General features: G+C 37.2%; 1 protein-coding gene across 1 annotated transcript in view; it reads right to left on the bottom strand.

Moving 5' to 3' along the window:
- CCDC198 (coiled-coil domain containing 198) overlaps positions 1-14,557 on the bottom strand; it is a 53,033-nt gene extending 38,476 nt beyond the window's left edge. The window contains exons 1-2 of the mRNA XM_057542699.1: positions 14,252-14,557; positions 11,781-11,863 (exon numbers count right to left, since the gene is read on the bottom strand). Coding sequence (XP_057398682.1) covers positions 11,781-11,863; positions 14,252-14,474 — 306 coding nt within the window. The 5' untranslated portion in view covers positions 14,475-14,557. The remainder of the gene's footprint in view (positions 1-11,780; positions 11,864-14,251) is intronic.
- Between the last annotated feature and the right edge of the window lie 260 nt (positions 14,558-14,817).

Below are 14,817 nucleotides of genomic sequence, written 5' to 3' on the forward strand. Positions count from 1 at the left end.
AGTAACAACTGACACTGCAGAAATACAAAGGATCATGAACGATTACTACAAGCAACTCTATGCCAATAAAATGGACAACCTGGAAGAAATGGACAAATTCTTAGAAAAGCACAACCTTCCGAGACAGAACCAGGAAGAAATAGAAAATATAAACAGACCAATCACAAGCACTGAAATGGAAACTGTGATTAAAAATCTTCCAACAAACAAAAGCCCAGGACAAGATGGCTTCACAGGCGAATTTTATCAAACATTTAGAGAAGAGTTAACACCTATCCTTCTCAAACTCTTCCAAAATATAGCAGAGGCAGGAACACTCCCAAACTCATTCTATGAGGCCGCAATCACCCTGATACCAAAACCAGACAAAGGTGTCACAAAAAAAAGAAAACTACAGGCCAATATCACTGATGAACATAGATGCAAAAATCTTCAACAAAATAGTAGGAAACAGAATCCAACAGCACATTAAAAGGATCATACACCATGATCAAGTGGAGTTTATCCCAGGAATGCAAGGATTCATCAATATACAGAAATCAATCAATGTGATACACCATATTAACAAATTGAAGGAGAAAAACCATATGATCGTCTCAATAGATGCAGAAAAAGCCTTTGACAAAATTCAATACCCATTTATGATAAAAGCCCTCCAGAAAGTAGGCATAGAGGGAACTTACCTCAACATTGTAAAGGCCATATATGACAAACTCACAGCCAACATCATCCTCAATGGTGAAAAATTGAAACCATTTCCACTAAGATCAGGAACAGGGCAAGGTTGCCCACTCTCACCACTATTCAACACAGTTTTGGAAGTTTTAGCCACAGCAGTCAGAGAAGAAAAAGAAATAAAAGGAATCCAAATCAGAAAAGAAGAAGTAAGGCTGTCACTGCTTGCAGATGACATGATACTATACATAGAGAATCCTAAAGATGCCACCAGAAAACTACTAGAGCTAATCAATGACTTTGGTAAAGTTGCAGGATACAAAATTAATGCACTGAAATCCCTTGCATTCCTATACACTAATGATGAAAAATCTGAAAGAGAAATAAAAGAAACACTCTCATTTACCATTGCAACAAAAAGAATAAAATACCTAGGAAAAAACCTACCTAAGGAGACAAAAGACCTGTATGCAGAAAACTGTAAGACACTGATGAAAGAAATTAAAGATGACACCAACAGATGGAGAGATATACCATGTTCTTGGATTGGAAGAATCAATATTGTGAAAGTGACTATACTACCCAAAGCAATCTACAGATTCAATGCAATCCCTATCAAATTACCAATGGCATTTTTTACAGAACTAGAACAAAAAAAATCTTAAAATTTGTATGGAGACACAAAAGACCCCGAATAGCAAAAGCAGTCTTGAGGGAAAAAAACGGAGCTGGAGGAATCAGACTCCCTGACTTCAGACTATACTACAAAGTTACTGTAATCAAGACAGTATGGTACTGGCACAAAACACAGAAATATAGATCAATGGAACAGGATAGAAAGCCCAGAGATAAACCTATGAACTTATGGTCAACCAATCTATGACAAAGGTGGCAAAGATATACAATGGAGAAAAGACAGTCTCTTCAATAAGTGGTGCTGGGAAAACTGGACAGCTACATGTAAAAGAATGAAATTAGAACACTCCCTAACACCATACACAAAAATAAACTCAAAATGGATTAAAGACCTAAATGTAAGGCCAGACACTATAAAAACCCTTAGAGGAAAACATAGGCAGAACACTGAATGACATAAATCACAGCAAGATCCTTTTTGACCCACCTCCTAGAGAAATGGAAATAAAAACAAAAATAAACAAATGGGACCTAATGAAACTTAAAAGCTTTTGCACAGCAAAGGAAACCATAAACAAGACCAAAAGACAACCCTCAGAATGGGAGAAAATATTTGCAAACAAAGCAACGGACAAAGGATTAATCTCCAAATTATACAAGCATCTCATGGAGCTCAATATCAAAAAAACAAGCAACCCAATCCAAAAATGGGCAGAAGACCTAAACAGACATTTCTTTAAAGAAAATATACAGATTGCCAACCAACGCATGAAAGGATGCTCAACATGACTAATCATTAGGGAAATGTAAATCAAAGCTACAGTGAGGTATCACCTCACACCAGTCGGAATGGCCAGCATCAAAAAATCTACAAACAAGAAATGTTGGAGAGGGTGTGGAGAAAGGGGAACCCTCTTGCACTGTTGGTGGGAATGTAAATTGATACAGCCACTATGGAGAACAGTATGGAGGTTCCTTAAAAAACTACAAATAGAACTACCATACAACCCAGCAATCCCACTAGTGGGCATATACCCTGAGAAAACCATAATTCAAAAAGAGTCATGTACCAAAATGTTCATTGCAGCTCTATTTACAATAGCCAGGGCATGGAAGCAACCTCAGTGTCCATCAACAGATGAATGGATAAAGAAGATGTGACACATATATACAATGGAATATTACTCAGCCATAAAAAGGAACGAAACTGAGTTATTTGTAGTGAGGTGGATGGGCCTAGAGACTGTCATACAGAGTAAAGTAATTCAGAAAGAGAAAAACAAATACCGTATGCTAACACATATATATGGAATCTAAAAAAAAAAAAAAAAAGAAAAGAAAATGGTCAGAAGAACCTAGGGGCAAGACGGGAATAAAGACGCAGACCTACTAGAGAATGGACTTGAGGATACAGGGAGGAGGAAGGGTAAGCTGGGAAAAAGTGAGAGAGTGGCATGGACATATATACACTACCAAACATAAAATAGATAGCTAGTGGGAAGCAGCCGCATAGCACAGGGAGATTAGCTCGGTGCTTTGTGACCACCTAGAGGGGTGGGATAGGGAGGGTGGGAGGGAGGGAGACGCAAGAAGGAAGAGATATGGGGACATATGTATATGTATAACTGATTCACTTTGTTATAAAGCAGAAACTAACACACCATTGTAAAACAATTATACTCCAATAAAGATGTTAAAAAATATATATATACACATGTATGTATTTATATGTATTATATATGTTTATATGTATTATAAATATATATATTTACATGTATATATTTGATTAATACAATTTATTTTTTAGAGAGATTTAGGTTCACAGCAAAATTGAGCAGAAAGTACAGAGTTCTCATACCCCCATCTCCATACACACACAACCTCTCTACTATCAACATCCCTCACTAGAGCGCTACATTTGTTACAATCATTGAGCCTACATTGACACATCATTATTGCTCAAAGTCCATGGTTTACATTAAGGCTTACTCTTGCTGTTGTACATTCTCTGGGTTTGGACAAATGTATAATGACATATATCCACCATTGTAGCATCATATAGACAGTTTCACTGTCCCCCAAACCCTCTGGGCTCTGCCTACTCATTTTTCTCTCCCCACAAACCCCTGGCAACCACTAATATTTTTACTGTCTACACAGTTTTACGTTTTCCAGAATGTCATATAGTTGGACTCATATACTATGTAGTCTTTTCAGATTGGTTTCTTTCACTTAGCAGTATGCATTTGTGTTTCCTCCATGTGTTTTCATGGCTTGATAGCTTAATTCTTTTTATTGCTGAGTAATATTCCATTGTCTGGATATGCCACAATTTATCCATTCACCTGCTAAAGGACATATTGGTTGCTTCCAAGTTTTGGCATTATGAATAAAGCTGCTATAAACATTCGTGTGTAGATTTTTGTGTGGATATGAGTTTTCAGTTCATTTGGGTAGAAAACCAAGAAAAGTGATTGATAGATTGTCTGGTAAGAATATGTTCAGTTTTGTAAGAAACTGCCAAACTGTCTTCTAAAGTGCCTGTACTACTTTACATTCCTACCAGCAATGTATGAGAGTTTCTGATGTTCCACATCCTTGTCAGCATTTGGTATTGTCAGTGTTCTGGACTTTGGCCATTCTAATAGGTGTGTAGTAGTATTTCATTGTTGTTTTAATTGCAATTCCCTAATGACATATGATGTTGAATATCTTTTCATATGATTACTTGCCATCTGTATATCTTCTTCTTTTCTTATTCTCTTGACATTGTCTATCACAGAACAGAAGTTCTTAATTTTAATGAAGTCGAGCTTATCAGTTGTTTCTTTGGGATATGTATTTTTCAAAACTCTCCAGAGGATTCTGATGATTTCCTAGGGTGGTGTCCACTGGCCTCCAGACTCCCTCCACTCAGTAAAGGAGCTACATCAAAATAGACCAGGGAGGATTTGTTTGTGGAGCATTACTGAAAAATTGAGTCTGAAGAAGCCTGCTCTTTAAATATTTTTGGCTATTTAAAATAGTCTATCCATAAGTTCTAGGGAAAGCTTTTTCTTTGAAAGTATAAATATATATGATTCTATTTTCAGCCTCATTTTCAGTTCTGATAATTGTTAAGTAGTAAGTATCTTTAAGTACTCTCTCCAGGCAATGACTTTCTTTCTGGCCTTTGGTAAGAACCTAAAGAATGCCATTCCTCCACAAAGGGCACTAGATGGCAGTAGCTAACATTGCAAATAGGATCCCCTGGTTAAATCGTTTGCACTTGCCCTGAGAAGCACTGCAGAAAAAAGTATTGGAAAATTGGCATCTCCAAACAAACCAGTCAAATGAAATTGCCTCAGAATTCTGGGTTCATATCAATGTTTCTTTTCCCTGCCTGGGAAGCAAGATGCCTCACTTCATCATCTTCAGAGAGAATACAATTGGAGGAATTACTGGAGAATTGGTAGAATGATGCCTGTTTTTATTTCATAATATAAAAAATGATTATTTGTCTAAAGATTTCTGGATTATTTGGCTTCTCAAACAAAACAAATGGTCAGGATAATCAGTTGGAGTGTCAGCTAGGAGATTCAGGAAAGGAGATTAAATCAAGCATAAGGCACAGAGCCTGGTGACAACCACTAATCTGAGATGGTTACTTCTGTTTACTAGCAGGAAGAGAAAGGTGGGTAGGAGCAATTTGAAGAACTGTAAAGTTTGTTTGGTATCATGACTTAAGAATGTGTCTTTTAAGTTTCTGGGAAGAAGGTAAAGGTGTCCAAGACAGATTGGAGCAAGAAACCATAAGGCCAAGGAAGAATTTCCGGTCAAGGCATTGCAGTGAGTTCACATTTCAATAACATCCTTTGATTAAAATATCCAGCAATGAAAAATAAAACATAAACCAAAAAAGATGTGGTCAGGCTTTAATACAAGAAAAATGCCTCTCTGGATCAGAAAATGGAACAGAAAACTTGGGGGAAGCTGATTCATAAGGCATTTAGGCCTCCTGATGGCTGTGAGTTATTTCTGTAGGCTAAAGGAGACCTCAAAAATGCTCCATATAAGAAGGGAAAGTAGAGCCACGCTCACAGGGGCCTGAGTTTAAACTCAGGGGCTGAGTTGTTCTCACCTCTTTCCCCAGTCCAAGAGCTGCATCAAAACGTAAGCCGGAAGATTTGTTTTACAGGCATTATCAAAAAGTTGAATAAGAAGCTAAGACTTTATACTTTATAACAATAAACTTAAAAGCTTAGGTAAATGGATAATTTTCTGGGAAATATAAGTTAACATAATTGGATCAGGAAGAAATAAGATACCTATAAGATATCTAAATCAACTAAGAACCATTCTTTTACTAATTAAGTAAGCAGGAAAATTTCTCTTTCCCCAAAATTTCAGGTGGTCAAAGATGGTTTCACAGGCCTGTTGTATTAGATTTTTAAGGAACAGATAAGAACTATGTTAAATCAAATGTTTTAGAGAACAGAAAAGAGGGAAAGGTAATCAACTCCTCTTATAAAACTAGTATGACCTAGAGGAAAAAAACTGGAAAAAGACAGCATAGGGAAATTATAGAACAACTCCACTTATGAAAATATCAGTAGATACAAAAATCCTAAGCATATAAAATTCAGCAGTGTATTTATATATGTATCTCATGACCAAGTAGGATTTATATCAGGAATGCAAGCATGGTTCACATCATAAAATCTATTAGTGTGATATATTAGGTCAACTGGTTAAAAAGAAAATCCATAAGATCATTTTAATAGATTATTTAGTAGATGGAGGGAAAACATCAATAAAATTTAACACTCAGTCCTGGGAAAAACTCTTAGCCTACTAGGAATAAGAGAAATGAGAGAAATGTCTATAATTTAGTAAACAGCATTGTGCCAGATATCTTCCATTTGTTTCTTCAGATCCACTTATCACACTTCTCTACCCTGTTCTCTGCCTATAACGAGTAAGCAGTTTCTCCTGCCTTCTGGCTTCCCATTGGGTTAAACCGCTAAAGAATCCTGGTAGGAAATCTGAGAGAAGAAAGAGAAAGAGGTCAGGATATTTCTTCTTCTATCTCTCTCCCTGCAAGGCATGTTGGGTTGGCTGTGTCCCACTGTTCCTCTCAGAGCAGCTCCCTCTACCTCACTCTTCCCTTCCAGGTTCTAGAAGTCCCTTGGCCTAGATATAGCTACTTCTCACTGCCACTAGTGGTTATTGCAATACCCCCTCTGGTTCGCTTCATCCAAACCTCGGTACAATTACCTGTAAAGAAAACTTCCCTGAATTGTCCTAATTCGAATGTACCATCTGTTTCCTTTCGGGACTCTGACGAGCATCTATCAAAATCCTATTGCGAATGTATTTCGTTTTAGAACCAGTCCCGTTAATGTCACAGATAAGGCAAGGATGTCCATTACTACTGCTTGTGTTCAAAATTGCAAGGGAAGTTTTAGTCAATGCAAAAGTCAAGAAAACCAGTATAAGGAACAATTGGGAAGAAAGAGAAGAAATTATTCCTGTTTATAGAAGATATTATCTACATAGAAAGTCAGGAAGAATCTATAGACAATTAGAATTACCAAGGTATTTCAATCAAGTTGTGGAACACAAAATTTAATACACAAAAATTATTAGCTTTCTTTTTTTTTTTCTTTCTTTTTTCTTTTTGGCTGTGTTGGGTCTTTGTTGCTGCGCGCAGGCTTTCTCCAGTTGCGGCGAGCAGGGGCTACTCTTTGTTGAGGTGCGCAGGTTTCTCATTGCGGTGGCTTCTCTTGTTGTGGAGCACAGGCTCTAGGCGCACGGGCTTCAGTAGTTGTGGCACGTGGGTTCAGTAGTTATGGCTGACAGGCTCTAGAGTGCAGGCTCAGTAGTTGTGGCGCACGGGCTTAGTTGCTCTGCGGCATGTGGGATCTTCCCAGACCAGGGATTGAACCTGTGTCCCCTGCATTGGCAGGTGATTCTTAACCACTGCACCACCAGGGAAGTCCCCACAAAAATTATTAGCTTTCTTATTCACCAGTAATAATCATTTAGAAAATTAAATGGGAAAAATACCTCATTCATTGTAGGATGAAAAAACCAAATGCGATATTTTGGTGGCCAGTTGTATGTGTCAACTTGGCTAAGCTACAGTGTCCAGTTATTCAAACACTAACCTAGGTGTTGCTGTGAAATTCTTTTGTAGATGTGATTGAAGCCAATAATCAGTTGACTTTAAGTCAGGAAGATTATTTTAGATAATCTGGGTGGGCATGATTCAATCAACTGAAAGGCCGTAAGAGCAAAGCTGAGGTTTTCCAGAAGAAGAGGAAATTCTTCTTGTGGACAGCAGCTTCACCTCATGCCCTACAGTTCCAGTCTGCCCTTCCTGACGGCCTGTCCTATGATTTCAAACTTGCCTTGCCAGTCCACCTCCACCGTCATGTAACCAATTCCTTGCAACGTCTCTTAATATATGTCTCCTTCTATAGGTTCTGTTTCTCTGGTTGAACCCTGACTGATACAGGTATCGAGAAACAAACCTAAAAATATACCACACAAGGCCCCTGTGGAGAAATTATGAAACATTATTGAAAGATCTAAAAGAAAACGTGGCTAAATGGAGATTTACGTCATGTTCATGGTTTAAAAGACTCAGTATTGTAAACTTGGTTAATTTTCCCCAAATTAATCTATTAATGCATTCCAGTCAGAATACTGACAAGGTTTTTTTGTGGAACTTGACAAGAAGATCCAAACTTTACATGGAAGAGCAAAGGACTGTAAATAGCAAAAACAATTCTGAAGAAGAATAAGGTGAAGGGACTTGCCAAACTAGATATTAAGACTTAGCTTAAAGGTACATAATTAGGACAGGATGGAATTCCTGTGGATACACAAGTAGGCCAGTGCAACAGAAGAGAGAGCTCAGAAACAGACTCATTAAGATCTGGATATTGGATACGTGACAGAAGTAACATTTCAAATCAGTGGTCACAATGGATGATTCCATGAAGAGTTCTGGGGCAATAGATTAATCAAATGGAAAAAATGTAAAATTAGATTCCAGTTTCACACCTGCATACAAATGAACTTAAGATGGATTAGGATCTAAATTAAAGATTACAAATTTTAGAAATAAATAAGGATATCTTTATGAACTTGGGGAATTAAAAAATTTCCTTGACAAAATATGAGATACAAAACATAAAGATTAAGATTGAGAAATCTGACAACATTAAACTCTTTGTGTACACACACACACAAATACACACAACAAAATGAAAAGGCAAACCATAGATCGAAGATACTTGCAACACATATAACTAACAAAGGACTACATCTAAAATATATAAAGAACTGTCACAGATCATAAAGAAAGAGATCATAGAAAACGGGCAAAGGATTAGAATAGGTAAGGAAAGAGAATAAGTTTGTGACAAATTGTCTAATACCTCAAAGAGTATAATGAAATCATTCAGGTCGGAATCACTCTCCTTATCCCTCACCAGCCGTCTTTACGCTCATCTTTCTCTTCTCTCCATTCATTCTTTCAACACTGATTAACACATACTTAGTGATCACCCTTTATGTGCCAGCTACTGTTCTAGACACTTGGATATTAGTGAAGATGACAGACAAAAATCCCTGCCCCTGTGAAGATTATATTCTAGCATTGAGGTGGAGTGTGGGAGGTGCAGGTAGTAAAAAAAACACACAATGAACTTAACACATAAGCAAATTGCTTGGTGTGTTAGATAGAAATAAGCGCTCCAGAGAAAAGACAGTGAAGGGTCAAGGGAATCAGGAGTGCCAGATTAAGGGCTACAGTTGTCAATAGGCTGTCATATAAGCCTTATAGGGAAAGTGAGCTTTAAGAAAATCTTTGGAGATGAGGGAGTCATCCAAGGAGATGACCTGAGGAAACTCTATACGTGGGGTGCGGTGGGAGTGGGGGACCATCTCCACCTTAAGCTGGACCTGAGATGGTTGGATGAGAAGGTGAATCACCCAGAAGGGACGGTGATGATCAACTCTTCAACATGGGGCAAGTACATTTGATTCAGAGTTCCCTGGCAGAGCTTCTCAGATCTTAGCCACTCTGAGTTGGAGAACCTTAGTTCATGACCTGCTGTTTACTTGAGTAGATGTGCAGGAAGTGGAGTATGCCAAATATGAAACTCAAATTATTTAGGATGCAATTAGATTTGGTTTAATAATTAAAAATACTTTTAGAATTTTCTTTGGCAGAGGTTAGGCTATTAATTAGCGTGTCATGGGAACCCAGCATTTATCATTCTCTCAAAAATCCATTTGTGGTAGAAAATGTGCTGAGCCTCATTTGTGAAGATAATTATAGTTTATATCTTTGGGAGTGTCTGCCAAGTTCCCAGTGATTTCCCTCTTCTCTGGGAGCTGCCTCTAGAATCTATGGGGAGTGGCAGTTGGTGGGGAGTGGCATTTGGTGGCGGGGGGTGGGGGGCTTCCCTGCCCACATTTCTACTGCATGAGCATATTCTCTGGTCATAGCTCATTGGAACAGAGCTAGAATCATGAGCAAAACTGAGCCAATAGCATCTTTTCTCCCAGGAATTTTGAATTAGACCCAAGAGGGCCAGACTAGTTTGTTTGGCTGGAATTATAAGATGCGAATTCAAGGTGGCCATATTTCACCAAGCGGTCTTGAGGACCAGAGAAAGTCGACCTGCAAGGAGAGATTAAAGCAAATGCACAGAGAGAGTTCTTCTGCCTTTCAGGTTCCAAGACATAGCTCTTCCCTGAAGTCTAGATGCCTCCCAGCTTTTGAGTTCCTTAAAACACTCCTATATCCTTATAATTTATCGCATTGGTTGCTTTGGCTAGTCCATTTGACTTCTAATACAGTGATGCTGCAGGTCTGAAATAGCAGGGAGCTCACTTTGATTTTTTTTCCCACCAGGGATAATGGGTCTCATTCATTCATCTGTTCATTCATTCCTTTATTCATAAACTTTTGAGGGATACATATTAAGTGTTAGTGACTAAATATGTAACACTGAATGAGATGTTTTTATGCTCAAATAATTCATCTTGATTCTTCATTTTTAAGGTGGTTGGCTGGGATGTGGGGAATGCAGTCTTTGACTCTGAAATACCAAATTTCTCTTTTTGAGTTTGATTGACTTGAGAGAATCAAAGCCTGACTTTAGCTTATTCTGGGTTGATAGATATAAAAAAGTACTTTGTGAACTATAGGCTGGTACATGGATATTTTTCACTGGTTATAGTAATATCTTCTATTTGAGTTATTCGGCTTAGAGTCTTCACAGGAATATATATTAAACGAGCTCCTTTGAAAGGATACCTTTGATTTAGGAATAAAACGTAAGTTTTTTAAATTGCCACTTTAGCTAGAGATATGCTCAAAAATTTAAAAATTATATATCAATTTGATAGAATTACACTTTATTTTCCAGTAACTAAGCAATATTTTGAGGTTTCTAATATTTTGGGAAAAGATACTTTTTCTGTGTGACCAAGAGATATAATCACTTCAAATAATGATTGTGAGCTTCTGGAGAAGACAGGTAAATAAAAACCAACGTTAAAAGAAATAATCCCCAACAGATGAGCTCAAATACCCCTGGGATTAGTCCAGACACCTGGGTGAGTTGTGTAGCAGGTGGGGTTTAGTTCCAATTCCCTTTTTCAAATATCAATGGTAGATCCTGCTCACAAGAGAGCCCCAAACCTTCCTTTTAGCTGATGCTCAGTTTTAAGGACCCACTCAGATCTCTTTCCCCTTCTAGGATGAGAGTTCTTAAAATTTATAGTTCTCTACAAGGAATTCATTAAATATTTATTAAGGTGAATGTATTTAAAGCTCTTGCTTTGCTGCCTTGAAATCCAATGTCCTCAGTTTAGACAACTAGTTAACATTTAGAACGATGAAAAGTTAGGGGTAGAAGGGCTGTTGAGATCATCTATGCCGATGGTTAAGAGCACAGGCTTTGGAGGCCTGGTTGATATGTGGCCCCTGTTGTCCTTGGGCAAGTTACTTAATCTCTGAAGCACATGTATAAAACAAAGATAATGCTTCCTTTCTCATAGAGGGGTATGAGGATTAAATGAATGATGTAGATCATTGTTGCTTAGAGTGTATCAGACTTGTAATAGGTGGTAATTGAATAGTAGTAGTGGTTGTTACTGTTATTTATTACAGTGATTTCCCTACAGTCATCCAACTGATAAGTGCAAGATTCAGGTCCTCTGTGCCCCATTATGTTTGTCTTTAGTACTATACTTCCTTCTTTTGGTGGTGGTCTTAAAAGTGAAATCATTACAAAAGGAAATCCTAAAGAAATATGGTTTTCGCGTTGACAACATTCTCTTTAACAACACTGTCATTCTCATTAGCTTAGTCATTGTCAATATCCCTCTTCTATGATTATAGTTAAAAAGGGATGTTACCATTAAATCCAAGAAATTCCTTATGAAGCCTTTTAAATGCATCTTACTTGAAGTCTTCGGGGTGGATGCCTTTTAATAATACTTGTTTCTCCCTGTTCCAGTGGAATGTCAAAATACATGGCCCTCGGTCCTTGAAGGGTTGGAGAGAAACAAAAACAAATCATTAAAAACAATTTACTATTAAATTAGACTGGTCATTAGTTATTAGACTTTGTTAACACAATTTTGTATCTTCATTTCTGTATGTCTAACCGATAGGTTGAATGTGGAAATGAAACACATAAAGCAGGGGCCCTACATAACTGCAAATGATGAAATATTAGCCTAGACACAGGACTTAATTTCTGCTTTCATCATTTCCTCCCCAGATTAATATTTAGAAGAAGAGCTGCACAATTAACAACGTATTGAGTGTAAGTGTTATTCAGACACAGAATTTAGCTTGGAAAATAGAAACTTATTGATTTGTTTTAATTTCATGAAATCTCCCCAAATAAATAGGAAATCCGAAAACATACAGCTTTAAGAAATGAAAATAAGTTCTCTTTTCAGATAAAATAGATAAATAGATAGATAGGTATTAGACAGAGAGATGATAAAGAAATGGAGCTTGAGTATGTAATAGGAGTATGCAATGTTTAGCATTGAATGTTCCCAATTAAATAGTCCCCCAACTAGGGAAATGAATTCCCACAAGTTGCTACTATAATACAACATATCAGTATTCTTTCCTGATAAAATAACCCAGGGCTACAGAGTTAAGCCTCATTAGGAAACAGAGAAGTTCAAGAGATCCATATGGATTTCATTTTTCAGTTTGATTATCCTCGGCCCTTGGGACTACTACCATGACCAATGCTACATGAATGATGTTCTTGTCCTTTCCTCTTAACAATCTGGAAGCATTCTGATTTCTAGATTGTTGTGTAGACTATCCTGTAGTGCCACTTTGCATTTTAAATGGAAAAATCCATGGGTAATTATGTGTTTCTATCCTTAAGACATTTGAATGATCACCTTAAGAACTTCTCTATGTCCTTATTTTCTTTCAAGAGATGCCAGTATATCGAGCAAGACCAAAAACATGTTGGATTTAAAAATGTAAACATTTTCAGCAAAATTTTTTTCAGCAATGCGACTACTTACTTTTATGCCATGATTTGAGTAATATCACCCCGTTATTTAATTTGATACTGCTGAAATGGCATAGGCTGTGTTACTTTTACCCCTGATTTATAGGTGAAGAAAATTGAAGAAGTAACTTGCCCAAAGTCATACTATTTGGTATTTGGTGGAGCTGGGGTTAGAATATGGGCCCCTTGAAAATAGTGTTACCATCCGTTGTTATTTATTTTTAATGAGATTTTGCAATTTCAAAAATAAGAACATTTCCCAGTTGGGACTCTTAACACGTTAGAACCAGCTTTTACCTGTCAGTTACCAAAATCTTAAAACTCTAGATGGAAGGTTTGGGTAAAAAAGGAATTATTCAATGAAACTAAGAGGAATATTCCTACTTGCATGCTTAGGAAGTTGAAAACATTAAAAAAAAAAAAAAAAAAAGGACCATATAGAACCAGTCAAATGTTGTCAGTTCTGTAGAAAGTAGCCATGAAAATCATTCTAGGTAAGATCTACTAGGTGCTGAAAGGGAATATATGGCTTTATGGACAATAATGGGAACTTATTTGTGTTAATAATCCAGAATGAGAAGAAAAGAAAAAACAACATGCATATATATGTGTGTGTGTATATATATATAACATGTACATATATATATATATATATATATATATATATATATATATGCATGTATCTCTTCCCAAGTTAGAACGTCAGTTTAAGTATCATCTATTTAAGTATCATCATGGTTGTCATAAAACATTCTATGTCTTGTAAAATATCCCAGGAGAATTTATAGCCACTTCTGGCTCAGAGCTTCCAATCATAATAGGAAAAATTCTCTTAGTTTTGCATACGACCATGCAGAATAAGGGGCTGGGGAGAGGGTGCCCCATCCCCTCATCTGTACTGCAATAAATCAATTCAATTTGGGGTGGTTTCCAAATTCACATCACAATGGATTCACTCCTAAAGTACTGCTTTCAAAACAACAAAGCCTGATGCAAGAAACTGAAGTACTGAAGAGAATGATTTAAATTTAGAATCTAACTGAAACATATGATTGTCCTAATTATCACATCTTTATCTATAGAATTTTAATTGCCTGGCAAAGCTAGGTATAAACATCCAAAGCACTATAAACCAAGCTGACACAAAATGATTTTTTCCTTCTCATGTGGAATGGTGAAAAGCCCTTAGTACACAGTTTACACACCTATTCTAATGTGCCCAGAATACTTACAACTGACAAACATTGTCTCCCTTTGAAGGATGTTCTCTTATATTTCAGTAATTTAGAAACTTTCAGAGATTATAGAGATAGACAGTCAGGTAAATCTATCAATAGCGCTCCTCGGCCCAAATCCACAAATCTCATGCTGGGTTTTATATTTACCTGCAGAATATCTTCCATAACAGGTCTCTCTTAGAGGTGGCAACTGCCCTTCCAAAGCTTTATTCCGTTCCTGCAGTCTTGCAAATGAATATGAACTCTTTTCTTCTGGATTCTCAGTGAATACAAAGTCCACAGGGGCGGCTGAGGGAGTCTCTTCCTCTTTGTTTTGCAAAGGTGCTACCTTGGTCACCCTTGGGTGAGCCTTAGAGTGGGTCAGGCCCATTTCACATTAAAGACACTCAGTGTAAAACCATGAGGTTAGTGGTTTGGGGCCTTTAATATAGCTTGTTTTCATCAAGGGATTTCCGAAGTTAACCCAGCTCTAAAGCAGTCGTTTCCTTCATAACATCTGTGTAGCTTTATTTCACTACACACTAACACTTTGGCCACTTCCTGGGAGGCTGGTTTCCATGGAGACTGCCCTTCAACTCCTACTTTGCCATTTCAGACCCAAAGAATCCAGTTAAACATTGACTTGGTTATGCTACTTTCTGAAAGACTCAGTGGTAGGAAGAGAAACCACTATTGATCATTAAACAAATCCCTAACACCAGGAAGGCCATTAA

This window comes from Balaenoptera acutorostrata, chromosome 3, assembly GCF_949987535.1.
Source record: "Balaenoptera acutorostrata chromosome 3, mBalAcu1.1, whole genome shotgun sequence".
Classification (NCBI taxonomy): Eukaryota; Metazoa; Chordata; class Mammalia; order Artiodactyla; family Balaenopteridae; genus Balaenoptera; species Balaenoptera acutorostrata.